Source organism: Neofelis nebulosa, chromosome 15 (assembly GCF_028018385.1).
Source record: "Neofelis nebulosa isolate mNeoNeb1 chromosome 15, mNeoNeb1.pri, whole genome shotgun sequence".
NCBI lineage: Eukaryota > Metazoa > Chordata > Mammalia > Carnivora > Felidae > Neofelis > Neofelis nebulosa.
This window is the reverse complement of record NC_080796.1, coordinates 75,470,708-75,489,478: the sequence shown is the minus strand read 5'-3', so window position 1 is coordinate 75,489,478 and position 18,771 is coordinate 75,470,708. Positions and strand designations below refer to the sequence as shown.

Below are 18,771 nucleotides of genomic sequence, written 5' to 3'. Positions count from 1 at the left end.
GAACATTCTGATTTGTCCCCAATAAAACCTGTTTTTGAAGCACACTTGGCATCTGACTTTGGTTATTTCAAATTCTTCAGTGTCCACAAATGAACTCCTACCCCACCAAACTCCTTGAACTTTAGGTCTTCTCTACCTGGTTCTTATTTTGCATCCCTGGTATAGGCCCTCTAACCTCTGGACTTGTAACTGGTCTTCCCTCTCCTGGGACTTTGTTTCAGAACTGTTTGCAAACCGCTTCTCTCCGAAGAACAGTTACATTGCCTTAAATATAGATGCACTAAAAACAAAATTCTCTACACTAACCCTTGATCAGGTCCCACTGTTGAAAGCTTTTGGCTTGCAATGTTTACAGGGTAAGAGTCAAGATAAAACCTGGGTGACATTTAACAGCCTTTCTAGTGCCCCTTTGCTCTGGCTACACCAAACTAATTGTCTCCCCAATCAGGCTCTGTCTTAACTCTGATTTCTGCAGTAGGCACCATGCCTGGCATATGCCCATGGGCACTCAAATACTTGTGTGAACGAGCTGAAGGCTGGGTTGGATCTTTGACCACTCCTACCCACCCGTTTCCGAGGTTGTGTTAGTCCCACTGGTCCCTCTGGTCTCTGAGAAATGCAGGGGTTCTTAACCATTGTACTGTGCACAACTTGGCCTGTGGATCCTATTGGAATGTTTTCAAATGCAAAACAAAATATGTAGGAATAAAGGAAACCAATTATGGGACACCTGGGTGGAGCATCTCCTGCGGCTCAGGCCATGTCAAGCCCCACTTCAGGCTCTGTGCTGACAGCTCAAACCTTAGCCTGCTTCAGATTCTGTGTCTCCCTCTCTGCCCGCCACCCCCCCCCCCCAATTCTCTCTCCCTCACACTCTCTCAAAGATACACATTAAAAAAGAAACCAATTATATCAAAGTTAACCAAGGTGGAAAAAACTTTTGTAACATAGCTATGTTAAACACTTAACAAAAACGTTAAAACGCCTTTTTGTAATATAATATGCTCCAGCAACAAGAAAGATCTAACCTCAGACCTAATAACAACTATAATTTTTATGTAATTTTGAAGAGAACTTTAATAATTGGAACATGACAATATCTGAATTCTGTTGGTGACAAAGTCACACGTACTGCTGTTACTGTGGTCTGTTGCCTATATTCATAAAGTCAGTGGAAATACTAACTTTCAGTGAGAAGTTAATTGAAAATAAAGGTGCAATATTTCCCCCCATTGAAGGTCATCGGCACCTTGAATTCCATCCATGGGCTTTTGCAGAAACCCGTTAACTCTAGATTTAGAAACAACAAAGAACACAGGTAGAGTTGAGAATTGTTTCTAGTGCTGGGAACCTGAACATCTCCATTTCCTCAACTCTTAAAGGGAGAAACATTCACCTCAGAGTTATGAGAATAAAATGCACTTAGGACATGACCAGTACATCTCAGGTGCTTGCCGAAACAGACCTTCCTCCCACTGGAGTTGAACTAGGTAGGGTCCAGTCCAATTCACACCCAGTAAATTCAAAGACCAGTTTCTCTGGAGGGATATGCAAGTAGAGGTGACGATATAAGGAGGATGATTCTTTGGCTCTCCTAACACTTTTCAATGACTACATGTATTCCCATCCCAGCCATACCTGGCACAGTTTCCAAACTGGGTAACGGCTAGAATCAGCATTTTGGAAAGCTAAGACTTCTAGGTTTATCATCCTTTGTCTCTTGTCTGATGCAAAAAGATCTGCCAGCAACTTTTGAAGAAACATTTATCAAGAGGTTTAAAAGTAGTACATTTAGGGGCGCCTGGGTGGCGCAGTCGGTTAAGCGTCCGACTTCAGCCAGGTCACGATCTCGCGGTCTGTGAGTTCGAGCCCCGCGTCAGGCTCTGGGCCGATGGCTCGGAGCCTGGAGCCTGTTTCCGATTCTGTGTCTCCCTCTCTCTCTGCCCCTCCCCCGTTCATGCTCTGTCTCTCTCTGTCCCAAAAATAAATAAAAAATGTTGAAAAAAAAAAATTTTTTTTTTTTTTTAATTTTTTTTTTCAACGTTTTTAATTTATTTTTGGGACAGAGAGAGACAGAGCATGAACGGGGGAGGGGCAGAGAGAGAGGGAGACACAGAATCGGAAACAGGCTCCAGGCTCCGAGCCATCGGCCCAGAGCCTGACGCGGGGCTCGAACTCACAGACCGCGAGATCGTGACCTGGCTGAAGTCGGACGCTTAACCGACTGCGCCACCCAGGCGCCCCAAAAAAAAATTTTTAAAAGTAGTACATTTAACAGCGTGGAGAAGCTCATGTTAAACTGACATAACTACTCTTCACTACGTAAGTTACGTAGAACATCTCTCGGTGATCAGTAAGCTGCGCGAAGGTTCTATTTTGTGTAGATTTGGAGATTAAAGATCCGTGCCCCAGGTAGTTTGAGTAATCTTGCTCAGGTGGCTGAATGTTTCTCATGAACTAAACTGAGAAACACTTAGACGGTCCCAACTCCTCTGGATTGTAAGCAGGGCCCCCCAGTGCTCACCTGCACCAGACTTCTTCAGAGCTCTCACTACCACAGCCTCACTTTGACTGGTGAGCACACAGCAAATGTTGATGAAAACGGGTGACGTCTGCTGGAGGGAGGTGAAGTTGACCACTCTCACGGGGTAGACCACCAGGCCAGGTGTGAGGGAAGAGTGCCTGTGGCCAGAGACCACTAGAACTGGGGAGCTGGGGAAGACCTTGGAGAAAAGATAAAATGGCACTTGACAGAAGAAAATCAGTTTTGTGTCAGTATTGCATTCCAGTCTTACACATACAGTAAGAGTCCTGTATTCCTAGTTAGCAACCTGGCAGTAAGTCGTCTGCTTTTTTTTTTTTTTAATTTTTTTGTTGAATGTTTTATTTTGAGAGCGAGAGAGACAGAGGGTGAACGGGGGAGGGGCAGAGAGCGAGGGAAACACAGAATGTGAAGCAGGCTGCAGGCTCTGGGCTGTCAGCACAGAGCTTGACGTGGGGCTCGAACTCACAAACGGTGAGATGATGACCTGAGCCGAAGTCGGACGCCCAACTGGCTGAGCCACCCAGGTGCCCCACTCGTCTGCTTTTTCACTCAGGTGTGTTACAGTAGATGAGGGAAGAAAATAAACTGTGAGGAAATAGCCTTCAAACAAGTTTCAACCTAGAATCCTGAAGATTGTTTTCAGATGGCACTGGCATTCTCTTCCAGACTGGCAGCTCATGAGCTAAATTTTGCACTCAGAGTCCCCTGGCATTGTGAAGGGGACAGGTTTTCTTCCTTCTGTTTTAAGAACTCCCCGTGTTGAGTTTTATCAGGTCATTCAATGACTGTTCCTTCGCTCTTGGACTAGGAATAAAGACTCCTTTTTCAAAACCCTGATTTCGGTTATGTTTTGGATCAGTACTTCACATACCTCTAGCTTCTCCAGAACTCTGTCCACCCCCAGCACTCTTATCTCCCCGACATCCTGTCTGTGGCTAAGAACCAATTCTGACTGGTTGACGTAAAAGGCTGGGATGAAAGGAATGAGGGTTCTTTGCATTCCGTTCTTGCTGCGTTCACTGACCAGTGTGGCCCACCCGTAGACTGAGGTGTCAGCCACGCTCAGGGCCTGGAGCAGCCCTTCTGACTGGGGTCGGACCTTGATCAGGCAGACATAAGCACCTGAAAAAAAGATGAAACACTGGGCAGGAAGGTTCAGAGGCTCTACTGAGCTGACTTAGAATAGGAAGCAAATTCAGAAGAAAACGTGAACTCCACTTTGTCCACGATTAGCAGACTACTGGCCACTGGTGAGGAGGATGCCAGAGGAAAACACAGTCCCCGGCACCCACAGCTGAACTCGTCGCATAAGTCAACATATCAGGGAGTAGTAAATACCACAGTGCAAACAGGGACATTAAGGGGATATAGAATGAAGTAATAACCAAGAGTAGCTGAGATCAGGAGAGGGTCTGTGAAAGACGCTTTGCGCGTCGTTTAGGCACGTCTCTGTCAAACCATATCTCGATGGCCTTACTTCTGGCAATAGTATTGTTTAGTCACCCGTGCTCAAACTCCGTTGTCTTTTGACAGATACCCTTTCCTTCATTCCTATATCCAGTCGTTCTCCAAATCTTCCTATAACTCATCCTCCGAAATGTCTCTGACGCCTACCCCTCTGTTAGTACCCCCCTGGGACTCTGGGCTGCCACCTCATCAGTTCATGCCTGGGTTACTGCAGTGGCCCTTTCACCGGCCTCCCCTCCTTGCCTCCCACTGCTCCGTCTCCATTCTGTGTCCTGCCAAGCTCCAGGCTCTCTGTTGCCTGGGATATCCTGGCCTCTTCATACCTAGCTCACTCCTCGTCACCTTTCCACAGGCCCTTTCTCTGTAAAACCAAACTCTAACCCTCCCCCCACCCATCTAAGGAGTCAGATGCCCCTCCTCCTTCGGACTCTGCAGCATCCCGTGTGGCCTCTATTCTGTGATGGATCACCCTGTGCAGCACTAGTGACGGTACAAAGCCCTGTCTTGCTCCCTGTTGTACATCCAGCACCTGTCCTGGCACCGGGTGTTCTGAGTGCCCACCGGTGTGCTGAGGGAGCCTGCCTTCAGTAGCTGCTTGTTACTCGCACGGCACTGCTGGCCTTGCAGGACAGGCACCTGGGCTGTAGCACTATCCTACTTGTGCCTGTGTCTGACACAAATCCTCATTTTACATCAGTTGATTTATATGAAACCATTCCAATGTCATGCCTGTTTCTACTTCATGCTAGTTCATTTACTCTGCTTGGAATATCCTTCAGTTCAACAATAAACATTCAAACACTGCTACTTGCTGGGGATAAAAAGCCCAGCAGTAACAGGGACCAGCAAAGAAGAAAACAGTGAATGACAAAAGAAAAGCACAGGGTGGGTGTTCTAGGGACATGTTGAACATTACTGGATGGAGTGAACAAAAATGGCACTTGAGAAAGGTTCCACAGTTCTACAGCAGATGAAACTGTGAAGTATAAATGCAATCCAATAAGAAGTGATGACTGTACAAAGATGGGAACAAGGGCACCAGACTCAAGGGATGGGACCTACCTCTTTCCATGCTGAAACCTGCATGGACATGGAAGACTTTGCTTGCTGGAATGTCTAGCAAAGTATTACTGAACTGCACATGGCACACCACAAGGGTCTCAGGAAGAAGTATTGTTGTAATGGCCAAGGCCTGACTGGAGGTACAGGACCCTAAGAAGCGGAGAAGAGGTAAAGAGGTGTCATAAGAATTTATAAAAGAGGAGACATATAATAGAAGCAGTAGCTTGATTTTATTTTTTTTTAATTTTTAAAAAAATTTTTTAAAGGTTTTATTTATTTTTGAGACAGAGAGAGACAGAGAATGAACGGGGGAGGGTCAGAGAGAGAGGGAGACACAGAATCTGAAGCAGTCTCCAGGCTCTGAGCTGTCAGCACAGAGCCCGACACGGGGCTCAAACTCACAGACTGTGAGATCATGACCTGAGCTGAAGTTGAACGCTCAACTGACTGAGCCACCCAGGCGCCCCAGCAGTAGCTTGATTTTAAAAAGGGATTGGGGAGGGGGGGGAGGGCGGTGTGCCTGGGTGGCTCAATTGGTTAAGCATCTGACTTCGGCTCAGGTCATAATCTCACAGTTTGAAAGTTCGAAGCCCACATGGGGCTCTCTGTTGTCAGCACAGAGCCCACTTCATATCCTCTGTCCCCCTCTCTCTGTCCCTCCTTTGCTCTCACGTGTTCTCTCAAAAATAAACATTAAAAAAAAATTGAAAAAACTGGACGCCTGGGTCGCTCAGTCAATTGAGCGTCTGACTTTGGCTCAGGTCATGATCTCACAGTTCACAACTTCGAGTCCTGCATCGGGCTCTGTGCTGACTGCTCGGAGCCTGGAGCCTGCTTCAGATTCTGTGTGTGTGTGTCTCTCTCTGCCACTCCCCTGCTCATGCTCTCTTTCTCTCTCTCAAAAATAAACATTAAAAAAAATGTTTTTAAGGGGTGAGCATCTGGCTGGCTCAGAGGAATGTGTGACTCTTAATCTCAGGGTTGTCACAGCCCCATTTTGGGTGTAGAGATTAAATAAATAAAAGCAAAACAAAACAAAACTTAGCAAGGGGCGGCTGGTGGGTGGCTCTGTAGGTTAAGCAATATGCAACTGGCTTTGGACTTCGGCTCAGGTCATAATCGCATGGTTTGTGCCCCGTACTGGGCTCTGTGCTGACAACTCAGAGCCTAGAGCCTGCTTCCAATTCTAGGTCTCCCTCTCTCTCTGTCCCTTCCTCACTTGTGCTCTCTCAAAAATAAATATTAAAAAAAAATTTTAATAAAGTTTTATAGACAGTAAGTATGTTTTGGACATCTCTCCTTGGTTTTGAGTGTTCCTTGCCACCACCCCCCCCCAAAAAAAAAAAAAAGACTGAAAGGATTTACGTGGACTTTGAGTGGAGCAGATCTACCACTTCTGCCACCGACTTGACTTGTTACCTTATATACGTAACTTGTTCTTAAGACTCAGTATTTCTCTTTTTTTATTTTTTAATATTTGTTTTTTGAGAGAGACAGAGTGTGAGCAGGGGAGGGGCAGAGAAAGGGAGACACAGAATCCGAAGCAGGCTCCAGGCTCTGAGCTGGCAGCACAGAGCCTGATGAGGGGCTTGAACTCCAGGACTGCGAGATCATGACCTGAGCCGAAGTCAGACGCTCAACTGACTGAGACACCCAGGCACCCCAGTATGTCTCATCTTTAAAATGATGATAGGGGCACCTGGGTGGCTCAGTCGGTTGGGCATCCAACTTCAGCTCAGGTCATGATCTCGCAGTCCGTGAGTTCAAGCCCCGCGTTAGGCCCTGTGCTGACAGCTCAGAACCTGGAGCCTGCCTTGGATTCTGTGTCTCCCTCTCTCTCTGCCCCTCCCCTGCTTATGCTCTCTCTCACTGTCAAAAATGAATTATGTTAAAAATTTTTTTAAATGATGATAATTGGGACGCCTGGGTGGCTCAGTCGGTTAAGTGTCTGACTCTTGATTTTGGCTCAAGTCATGATCTCATGACTTGTTTGTGAGACTGAGCTCTACATCTGGCTCAGTGCTGACAATGTGGAGCCTGCTTGGGATTTTCTCTCTCTCCCCCTTCTCTCTGCCACTCCCGCCCCCCCCCCGCCCCCGCTCATGTATGCGCATTCTCTCTCTCTCAAAACGAATAAACTTTTAAAAAATGATGAATACTACATAAGATTGTTAAATGAGATAAAAATATATAAAAGTTGCTAACACAGCACCTAGAATCTACTAGGAGTTTCTTGTATTTTAGTTTTCTTTCCTCCCCACCCTGTTTAAAAATTTTTTAATTTTTGTTATTATTACTTTAAGTTTATTTATTTAAGAGAGAGTGCAGGAGGTGCACAGAGATAAGGAGAGAGAGAGAATCCCAAGCAGGCTCTGCAGTCAGTGTGGAGCTCAATGCAGGGCTCGAACTCACAAATGACAATCAAAAATCAGATGCTAAAGGAAGTGAGCCAACCAGGCACACCTATTTTTTTTTTAAGTAATCTCTACGTCCAAGGTGGGGCACGGACTCAGGACTCCGAGATCAAGAGCTGCATGCTCTACTGACTGAGCCAGCCAGGTGCCCCCTCCCCCCACCCCACCTCTTTTTGACAGCAAACTGTAACAAATTGAAAAAAAATTGTGTCCTAGGTCTTATCCCAAACTTATTAAATTTCGGGATGGAGCCTAAGACTGTATTTTTGAAAAATGTCCTTGAGTAACCTTGAAAATCGGCCATGTTTGGAAATCCCTGGTTTAGGCCACCTCCTATTCTCAGGCACGATTATAACTACAAAGAAAACAGAGACTAGGCTGCGCCTATTTCAAAACCTGATATCCAGTCATTTTTTGACATCCAGTCATAGGTATCAATGATTTATTTGTTGAGGTGGAGTCAATTTTCAAATAGAAGGAAATCTGGATTACTCGTCAAAGGGGTAAATGAATTGAAGGAGGATGGGAAAGATGGAAACAATCACCCAGACCTATAAAGAGACTCCTGACCTTTGAGATTAGCACCATTTCTGCCAGTGGTGATGAAAAGCTTAAACACCGCTGAACTGGGGCTATTGGTGAGGTAGGTCTTGAGGTCATAACTGAGCGTCAATCTTGATGATGCATTGACCACCACCTGTCGGCAAACCAAAGGAAAATCTGTACCTAAGTTCTTAGAAAATCTTGTTTCCTCCCCCTCCACTTTTCATAACTCATTCAACCAAAAAGCATCTGGTTCACACAAGTGCAAACTGCCCTTCCACTTCATTACATATCTGAGAACCGCAACATCTGTTCACTTTTGAGAAGAAAAAAACATTTTTTTTTTCTAAAAGATCTTTATTCATTATTCCGTTTGACATCTTCCCTCCGTAGGACTTCCTATTAAAATTCCTTTGTGCTTAAAAATAAAATTTTTAGGGGCACCTGGGTGGCTCAGTCAGTTAAGTGTCTGACTTTGGCTCAGGTCATGATCTCACAGTTCGGGAGTTCGAGCCCCACATTGGGCTCTAGGCTGACAGCTAGGAGCCCAGAGCCTGCTTCCTATTCTGTGTCTTCCTCTCTTTCTGCCCCTCCCCCACTCACATTCTGTCTCTCTCAATAAATAAATAAATAAATAAATAAATAAAATAAAATAAAATAAAATAAAATAAAATAAAATAAAATATTTTAAAAATTGGGGCACCTGGCTGGCTCAGTCCATGAAGTGCATGACTCTTGATTGGGGGGTTGTGAGTTTGAGCCCCACATTGGCTATACAGAATGCTTAAAAATAAAATCTTAAAAATAAACACATAATAAAATGCCTTTGAAGACAAGTGCAACTTTCTTCAGAGTGTTCTCTCTTGCATATAATCTCAACCTTTTCTGAAACTTCAAAGTCCTTTACTTCTTTCAATATATGTGTAATGTTCTGTCTTATCCTGCAGGTATTTTTATTTTTGTTAAAAATCACCCCTATTAGAATCTAAGTTCTTCAGCTGAGATTCTAGTTTAACTTTGTATATCCTTGTACTGTGCTTTGTATTTAAGGCAAGTGTTTAATGATTACAATGAGAGAAGATAAAGATGACCCTTTCCCCCCAAAAATCTTCAACTTAAAGATTTATAATCTTGTCATTATATGTCATTATTTATGACATTATATCATCTTAAATGTATATTTTAACACAGTCTCCTCAGTACCACCATAGTTTCTTGTTTTTTCAAATGTTCAAGGACCTTGAAACCAACTTAGTTACATTAAATGCTCAGTAAGGGAAGTCTTGTCTTTTTCATCTTTGTGTTCCAGAGCCTAACACAGGGCTGAAACAGAAGAGGCCTCAATGAGTGTCTGTTAGCGAATAATTACATGAGGATTATTCAAAGTACACAAACGAGGATATCGAGATCTTTTGACTTCTTTGTAGCCTCTGACAGCACAGACCAGTCCCTCCCTTGCCTTTTGTGACCCCTTTCTCTCTGCTTTCCTAATACAGAGATGCTTCTCAATCTCCTTCTCAAATTATCTTCTCATGCTGCCTCTGTCCCAGCTCTCTTATCTGCCCATGATACAAGTTCTCTTTAGATGTTATCCGATTTTCCCTCTCTACCTTTATAAACTTTTGCCAAAGTCATCCTGATTTATTCACTGGTCTTCAAACATCATCTATCTTTGTCTTTGCACATCTATGCCTGTAGTCTAAAATGCCTTTTCTTGGGGCGCCTGGGTGGCGCAGTCGGTTAAGCGTCCGACTTCAGCCAGGTCACGATCTCGCGGTCCGTGAGTTCGAGCCCCGCGTCAGGCTCTGGGCTGATGGCTCGGAGCCTGGAGCCTGTTTCCGATTCTGTGTCTCCCTTCTCTCTGCCCCTCCCCCGTTCACGCTCTGTCTCTCTCTGTCCCAAAAATAAATTAAAAAACGTTGAAAAAAAAAATAAAAAAAAAAAATAAATAAAATGCCTTTTCTTGAATGCCTGGGTGGTTCAGTTGGTTGACTGTCTGACTTTTGATTTTGGCTCTGGTCATGATCCCAGACTTGTGGGATAGAGCCCTAACTCAGGCTCCACACTGGGCTGGGTGGGGAGGAGGCTTGAGATTCTCTCTCTCTCTCTCTCTCTCCCTCTGCCTCTCTCCCCCGCTCGTGTTCCCTCTCTCTAAAATAAAAAAAAAAAATTTTTTTTAAAGAAAATGCATTGTCTCCAAAAAATAAAAAAATTACAATTTTTTAAAATTAAAATATAAATAAAATGCCTTCTCTTTTATCTGCCAGACAGATTCCTAATTGTCAAGACTCAGTTTGTTTTTATTTATTTTTGTGTGTGCCATGATTCAGATCTCAAGATTCAGTTTAAATGTCACTTCATTTTTTTTTTTTTTTAAAGCTGTACACCAGAAGTTACACACTCCCTCCCTCCTGGAAATATGAGAACCCCTCCACTTTTAGAAAATTTGCTTTAAGCCCTATTGCTTTTATGAAAGACGTTAGCACCTGGTTCCCCTAAGGAAAGAAATCTGAAGAGGATTTTTTGCTTTTACAAAAAAAGGCAAAAACAGCCTTCAGCATTTGTTTTGCAGCAAGCCGTGCAGAGGCGGCAGCACAGACAAGCCCCTCCCTGGGAGCTACCGCAGACAAGCCCTCCCCGGGAGCCACACTTAGCAGCTCAGCATTCAGCCCTGTAGCTTTGAACTGAGCGTCTCTGCTTTATCTCAATGTGTTTTGTGCATCCGTCACCAAGATGTGTGCTAAGCAATCAGGAAAGCCTAAGAGAGGGGCGTCTGGGCGGCTCAGCTGGCTAAACATCGGACTTTGGCTCAGGTCATGATCTCGTGGTCCGCGAGTTGGAACTCTAATCGGGCTCTGTGCTGACAGCTCAGAGCCTGGAACCTGCTTTGGATTCTGTGTCTCCCTCTCTCTCTGCCCCTCCTATGCTTGTGCAGTGTCTGTCTCTCTCAAAAATAAACAAACATTCCAAAAAGAATGAAATCTTGCCATTTGCACCTACGTTGATGGAACTGGAGGGTATTATGCTAAGTGAAATTAGTCAGAGAAAGACAAATATCATATGATTTCACTCATATGAGGACTTTAAGAGACAAAACAGATGAACATAAGGGAAGGGAAACAAAAAAAATATAAAAACAGGGAGGGGGGACAAAACGTAAGAGACTCTTAAATATGGAGAACAGAGGGTTACTGGAGTGGGTGTGGGAGGGGGGATGGGTTAAATGGGTAAGGAGGGGCTTTAAGGAATCTACTCCTGAAATCATTGTTGCACTCTATGCTAATTTGGATGTAAATCAAAAAATAAATTAAAAATTCTGAAAATAAAAAAACATTAAAAAGGAAAGAAAAAGAAAAGCCTAAGAGAATTGTTTTTTTTTTGTTTGTTTTTGCTTTTTGGTCTGGGAATGCTCAAAAATTTTTTTCTATATAAATAAATGATAATTGCTTCTTTGCTTTATGCCATTTCTGGCTTACAAAGTGTTTCACATGGGGGTGCCTGGGTGGGTCAGTCCATTGAGCCTCCAACTCTTAGTTTCCACACAGGTCATGATCTCATAATTCACAAGATGGACGGCTCGGAGCCTGCTTGGGATTCAATCTCCCTCCTTCTCTCTGCCCCTTCCCCCGCTCACAGTCTCTCAAAATAAATAAATAAACTATCAAAAATCCCCACAAAATGTTTCACAGAACACTGTACTTTCAGATACTGGGGGAAACCTGTACTTTCTTCACTTGCCTTCCAGGACACCGATATCTGAGTTTTTCTCCTACTTCCCTAGTTGTTTTTTTACTAAGTCCCTCTTGTTGGTTACTCTTCCTTTCTCAGAGTTCTCAATTCATTGGAGTGCTCCCAGAGCACTTGTACCCTCCCTTTATTTACATTCACTTCTCTCAGCGATCACAGGGCTCTGTCCTCTCTGCATCAGTGACTCCCAGCCTTTACATCCACCTGTGTCACACACGTTTGACATCTAGTAGACCCTCCACTTTACATGCCTCAGACAGACTCTTCTTACCAAAACTGTTTCACCTGCATTTCAAGTAATGGCAATTATGTCCTTTTAGTTATTCAATCAAAAACCTGAAGTCATTTTTTAAAATTTATTTTTTTAATTTACATCCAAGTTAGTTAGCATATAGTGTGACAATGATTTCAGGAGGAGATTCCTTAATGCCCCTCCCCCATTTAGTCCACCCCCCCCCATCATTTTTTTTTTTTTCCCTTAAACCTGAAGTCATTCTTGATTCTCTCGCACTCATTACATATAATCTGTCAGGAAATCCTACTGGCTCTACCTATAAAGTACACTTAGAATCTGATCAACTTCTCACCCTTCCTGTTAACAGCCTGGTCCCTGGTCCACCATCATATCTCACCTGGACCACTGCAAGAATAGCTTCTCAGCTTCAACCCTTGCCCCTATGTTCAAGTACCAACCAATAGCAAAGTGATATTTTATTTTTAGGTTTATTTATTTTGAGAAAGAGAGTGTGAGCAGGGGAGGGGCGAAGAGAGGGAATCTGCACTGACAGTGCTGAGCCTCATGCGGAGCTGAAATTCACAAACGGTGAGATCATGACCTGAGCCAAAATCAAGACTCGGAAGCTTAACTGACTGAGCCCCCAGGCACCCTACAGTGATATTTTAAAGTATAAGATCACACTAGTCATTTTTCTGGTTAAGAATCCTTTTATTTATTTTTTCCTGGTTAAGAATCCTAATCACAAATAGCTTTGTGTTCCAATAAAATTTTCTAGCTGGCTTTATATTTGACATGTGAGTGTATTTCTTTTCCCAGGATGCTTTTTTATTTAAAAGATTTTATTTTATTAAAAAAATTTTTTAAAAAATATTTATTTATTTTTGAGAGAGACAGAGACAGAATGTGAGTGGGTTAGGGGCAGAGAGAGAGGGAGACTCAGAATCCGAAGCAGGCTCCAGGCTCTGAACTGTCAGCACAGAGCCCGATGCAGGGCTTGAACTCACAAGCTGTGAGATCATGACCTGAGCCAAAGTCGGACGCTCAACTGACTGAGCCATCCAGGCGCCCCTTATTTTATTTTTTTAAGTAATCTCTACACCCAACATGGGGCTCAAACTCACAACCTCAAGATCAAGAATCACATGCTCTATTGACTGAGCCTGCCACGCATCCCCCCACCACTAGATGTGTTTTCTATATGCATATCCCTAAATATGGAAATCGTCATCCTGGCCTTGTTAGGGTTACCTCGCGATATGTTTTCACCACTCCTGGGATGTCATGAAAGACTGTTGCTACTCCTGGCCTCCTGGCCACTCCCACTCCAGTGCCGGTGTCTGTCTGCAGAATGTTGTCAGCAGAAATCATCCATATCCCAGGTTCACCTAGGAAAAAAACAAGAGAAAGCACATGGCCGCAAACTCAGATGTAACTTGGTGGTCACTCTAAGAGTATCCAGATTCCCAGTCAGTAGACCATTCAAGCACACAGATATCTCTTCCTAGGAGGAACATCCAGCTTTGAAGAGAACTTTATTTTCTGAATGTCAGCTCCCCTTCATGTACCATCAAACCCACAAAATAAAACAAGAACTACTGACCTTCAGAATCATAGAAGGAGCTACTTAGTTGGAGACCTTAACTGTTCTCCTTAGGAAAAAGAAAAACTCTTTATACACACAGGGGTAATTCTCTTTCAGTTACTGACGGACAGACACCAGCAGAAGACCGCAAGACTGCAGGAGAGAAGTTTTGTTGCTTTGGCTTAAGTCTCAAGGTGGCAGAGGAACACAACCTTGAGTTTGTGTTAGATCACAGATCCTGGCATTTGGTCATCCATAGGCAGTATAGATTCAGGATGCCCAAATAATTCCAGAATGGAAGACAGAGGGACAATCCTGACAAAACCCAGCAAAGGGGTAAAGTGAAAGTGTTGTTTCACTGACAAGAGATGAACAATCATCTCCTGATGATTTGTAACTCTTTCAATCCTAAAGCAGGGTTAGCTCACTGGCCCTGGATTAGGTGTTAGTAGTGATTCCTTGCAAATCAGTCATCATGGGACTGGGGGGCCTGACCTGGGCTGAATGGCCGCCCCCTGCATCAAGCCCTAAACATACAGAGTCTGGCCCCACATCACATCACAGTACTCAAACACATGTATCCACAGTTCCCGGGGAAGAGTTTACAAAGCCAAACCCATACCATCCCTGCCGGTCCAACTCGGATGGATGATTTCAATGTACACAGGCAGGGTCCACCACTTTGCAGTGTGCTTTCTGTAAACCCAGAGAATCAATACTCACTTCCTAACCAAAGACTGATCTTCCTGAACTCAATAGTACTTCTGAGGACAGAAACGCTTTGCTGATGACCAGTATAGTTCAGCCCAGTACAAGGCCAAACCTTATTAGAGTGATGATATATTTAAGAGTTAGGCCTTCAAATGTCCCTCACAAAGCTGTGTGCTCAGTCAGTTCTTGGAACTAAAGCCTTATTGCCCTTTCCTTCCTTTTATTTCATCCTTTACTGCTCTTCAATTTATCAATTATCCTCCTTCAGAAGCTGGGAATGGGGGAGAAGGCAAGGTAATTGTAACGTCTACATGGTAATATAGCAAGTTATGTGTTCAGGAGGTGCATGATCAATATTCCTGGCTGATTTCTAATTGGCTGGCCTCTGAGAAATGGGCAGTAAACAGATCAGTTAACATGTACACAATTTCTTGGGGCGCCTGGGTGGCGCAGTCGGTTAAGCGTCCGACTTCAGCCAGGTCACGATCTCGCGGTCCGTGAGTTCGAGCCCCGCGTCAGGCTCTGGGCTGATGGCTCGGAGCCTGGAGCCCGTTTCCGATTCTGTGTCTCCCTCTCTCTCTGCCCCTCCCCCGTTCATGCTCTGTCTCTCTGTGTCCCAAAAATAAATAAAAAAAAAAAAAAAAAAAAAAAAAAAAAAACATGTACACAATTTCTTATTTCTCAGAGAGGCCCTCAGATTTTTAAAGATTTTATTTTTTTAAGTAATCTCTACACCCAACGTGGGGCTCGAGTTTATAACCCCAAGGTCAAGAGCTGTATGCTCTACCAACTGAGCCAGCCAGGCGCCCTTAGGTCCTCAGATTTAAAATCATTTTGAGGGGTGCCTGGGTGGCTTAGTCGGTTAAGCATCCGACCTTGGCTCAGGTCATGATCTCGTGGTCCGTGAGTTCGAGCCCTGCGTCGGGCTCTGTGCTGACAGCTCAGAGCCTGGAGCCTGTTTCGGATTCTGTGTCTCCCTCTCTCTCTGCCCCTCCCCCGTTCATGCTCTCTCTCTCTCTGTCTCAAAAATAAGTAAACGTTAAGAAAAAATTTTAAATCATTTTGAAAAGTTTGTCTAAGGAATGAGTGCTTTCTCATCCTGTCGACTGTACAGTTAAGAAAGGGAAGGTGTCCGGACCGTCATGGTTGAGGAGGTGAGTCCTGAAGCAGATGACGTCTCCAACCAAGGTGTGCTGGGTGTCTGGTTCGATGGCGTGCTCCACAGCAACAGGGACATAATCTGCCACACCTGGGTGCCTCCGGTCCCAGATTCCCAAAAGCGTCACCCCCGTGCTCACGGCCTGAGCCATGTAAGTGTAGTTCCCACTCCCTGGCCCAATCAGGAGCAGATCATCTCTGAAAGGAAACGAGAAAGGCAGACGTCTCTGAAAATCACAGTTAGGACACAGTTCTGGTGGCAGAGCTCTGCTCACAGCATTTTCTGTTCAACAGCTCAAAGGTTCAGAAGGAATTCTTTTTTAAGTTTTTTATTTATCTAAGTGACCTCTACACCCCACATGGGGCTCGAAGTCACAACCCTAAGATCAAGAGTCACGTGCTTTACTGAGCCAGGCAGGGATCCTGAGAAAGAGTTCTATGGTGGAGGGCAAGCAAGGGGTGGCCAGGGGTCAGGTCTATTACCTTCATACACAGAGTAGCCAGTAAGCCCCTTTTTTTAAATTAAGAATTTGTTTTCCAGTACAGCTTTTTTCCTTTTTTAAGTTTACTTATTTATTTTGAAAGAGAGTGCATGCAAGTCGGGGAGGGGTTAAGGAGGGAGGAGAGAGGATCCCAAGCAGGCTCCTTAGCACAGAGACTGACGTGGGGCGCAATCCCCCAAATGGTGAGATCATGACCTGAGCCAAAATCAAGAGTCAGACGCCCAACTGAATGAGTCACCCAGGCGCCCCTCCAGTACAGCTTTTGGTAATAATACTCCAACCAGCTCCCTATGGGAGCTTTGTGTGAATTAGGGCTTGACAGATTCAAGACACCCTGAAGTTCTTTATTAACCAGCCAACACCATTCTGGTGTTTTCCATTCTAATGAAAAAAAATAAGGATCAGGTTCTGAGTAGAGAGCACGAGAGGAATTTACTGGAGTTACACTGTCTAACCCTAGCCCATCCGCACAACTTCTACCACAGCATGCACACCACTCCTTTGGCCCCCCACCTGTTCAGAGCCAGATGAAGCTGGGTGTCGTGTGTGTGGAATTTCTCTCCGATGCTGTTATAAAACTGGACAGTGAAGGCGAGCGACACACCCACAGGAAAGGCTGCCAGAGTCCTCCCGCGGGCTGTGTACAGCACAGGTCGGCTGCTCATCCGAAGGTATGTCACTGGTGCCACCTGTGGGGGAAGGACCATTGGAGAGGAGCAGTGACGGATGAAGTTAACAGTGCGCAATAAACGGTGTGCTGCTTTCACGGGAAGCAGCTCCTGATGTGAGAGGACTTAAATCAGAGTAGTAAGAAATGGGACAGTACAGGAAATGGTTCCTTAGTTATCAAAGCTGCAGGAGTGTGGAGAGAAGCTGGAGCTTCCTGAGGAAAAGACTGCAGACACTTCACCTGTTTTGTGCAGAGGGCTCCTCCATACTGATTGCTACAGAGCTGATCATTTATCACGAATACTGTAGCTTGGGTTTTCACACTGTGCGAGATAAGGTGTGAAGCAGCGAAGAAGCCCAGCTTTGCACCCCCTCGCCCCACCCTTCAGAGCCTCATTTAACGGTGCTAGGTCTCAGATTTACTATCAGCTCAGTGCAGATAGTGATGCTGATCTCACAGGGTTTCTGTGCTAGTCAGAAGAGATTAACACACGAGAGAACACAGTGGCTGGAATACGGGAGGTATTTGATGCTCACAAAATATTTTTTTGTGTGTTAGACTAAATTTTTTTTTCAATATATGAAATTTATTTTCAGATTGGTTTCCATACAACACCCAGTGCTCATCCCAAAAGGTGCCCTCCTCAATACCCATCACCCACCCTCCCCTCCCTCCCACCCCCCATCAACCCTCAGTTTGTTCTCAGTTTTGAAGAGTCTCTTATGCTTTGGCTCTCTCCCACTCTAACCTCTTTTTTTTTTTTTTTTCCTTCCCCTCCTCCATGGGTTTCTGTTAAGTTTCTCAGGATCCACATAAGAACGAAAACATGGTATCTGTCTTTCTCTGTATGGCTTATTTCACTTAGCATCACACTCTCCTAGACTAAATTTTTAAATTCTAACATCAAAGCCTAATTTTGATAGCAATAGCTCTACCCTTCTCCCACATCCTTTTGCCAAAGCTGCTCAGAAGTGTGCCAATTTGAGGCTAATCCCTTTTGTGGCAAGGCCTCTAAAGACCACTTTAATTTGATGGCTTGTACCCACATCAACAGTGTCTTATCTTCCAGTTTGTTCTGACTTCCAGAGAAGTTTCTAGTTCTCAAACCAGGAAATCTGCCTCTCAGGCCATGGTATTACTTTATTTTTGTGAGTAAGTCCTTGAACTCACCTGAACTCCAGTTATGGTTGTTTGGTTGACTCCAAAAGGTTCTACAGAAGTGACTTCCAACACGGCAGTGCCTGCAATGGAACCGGCTTTCAGAAGCCCTTCACCATCCTCCTCGATGACAGATGAATTAGGGAAGCACCTGAGAACACGGGAACTCACAAAGGCGGCCCCTTCTCTAGGGAACAAATGGAACAAGTAGCATCTCTTGGGGGCTCTGACCAGAAAGAAAGGAGTAGGGATTGCCAGGATCCCCGTTAGAGGCTGTACTCTGAAGAAAATGCCTGCCATTCTCCATGTTATGTGCTTATTTGTTCCTTAAGCCTAAGTCTGCCTTTGGATTATGCCTGCGTCTTTTATTTTATTTTATTTTTTTATTATTTTTAGGTTTTATTATTTATAAAAAATTTTTTATTTTAATTTACATCCAAGTTAGTTAGCATACAGTACAATAATGATTTCAGGAGTAGAATCCAGTGATTTATCCTCCACATACAACACCCAATGCTCATCCCAACGAGTGCTCTCCTTAATGCCCATCACTCATTTAGCCCATGCCCCCACCCAGACCCCCCCCATCAACCCTCTGTTCTCTGTATTTAAGAGTCTCTTATATTTTGCCCCCTCCCTATTTTTATATTATTTTTGCTTCCCTTCCCTTATGTTCATCTGTTTTGTATCTTAAATTCCACATATAAGTGAAGTCTTTCTCTAACTTCGCTTAGCATTATACAATCTAGTTCTATCCATGTTGTTGCAAATGGCAAGATTTCATTCTTTTTGACTGCCAAGTATTACTCCATTGTATATATGTACCACATCTTCTTTATCCATTCATCTGTCGATGGACATTTTGGCTCTTTCCATACTTTGGCTATTGTCAATAGTGATGCCATAAACATTGGGGTGCATGTGCCCCTTTGAAAGAGTATACCTATATCCCTTGGATAAATTCCTAGTAGTG

General features: G+C 44.3%; 1 protein-coding gene across 11 annotated transcripts in view; it reads right to left on the bottom strand.

The window, feature by feature from the left end:
• The window catches only part of NUP210L (nucleoporin 210 like), a 90,842-nt gene that overhangs the window by 2,076 nt on the left and 69,995 nt on the right, over nucleotides 1–18,771 (bottom strand). For all 11 annotated transcript variants that reach the window (XM_058702182.1, XM_058702184.1, XM_058702190.1 and 8 more), the window contains 8 exons: nucleotides 17,811–17,985; nucleotides 16,484–16,659; nucleotides 15,448–15,665; nucleotides 13,265–13,401; nucleotides 8,059–8,185; nucleotides 5,075–5,224; nucleotides 3,417–3,667; nucleotides 2,525–2,723 (listed from right to left, as the gene is read on the bottom strand). In XM_058702182.1, coding sequence (XP_058558165.1) covers nucleotides 2,525–2,723; nucleotides 3,417–3,667; nucleotides 5,075–5,224; nucleotides 8,059–8,185; nucleotides 13,265–13,401; nucleotides 15,448–15,665; nucleotides 16,484–16,659; nucleotides 17,811–17,985 — 1,433 coding nt within the window. The remainder of the gene's footprint in view (nucleotides 1–2,524; nucleotides 2,724–3,416; nucleotides 3,668–5,074; nucleotides 5,225–8,058; nucleotides 8,186–13,264; nucleotides 13,402–15,447; nucleotides 15,666–16,483; nucleotides 16,660–17,810; nucleotides 17,986–18,771) is intronic.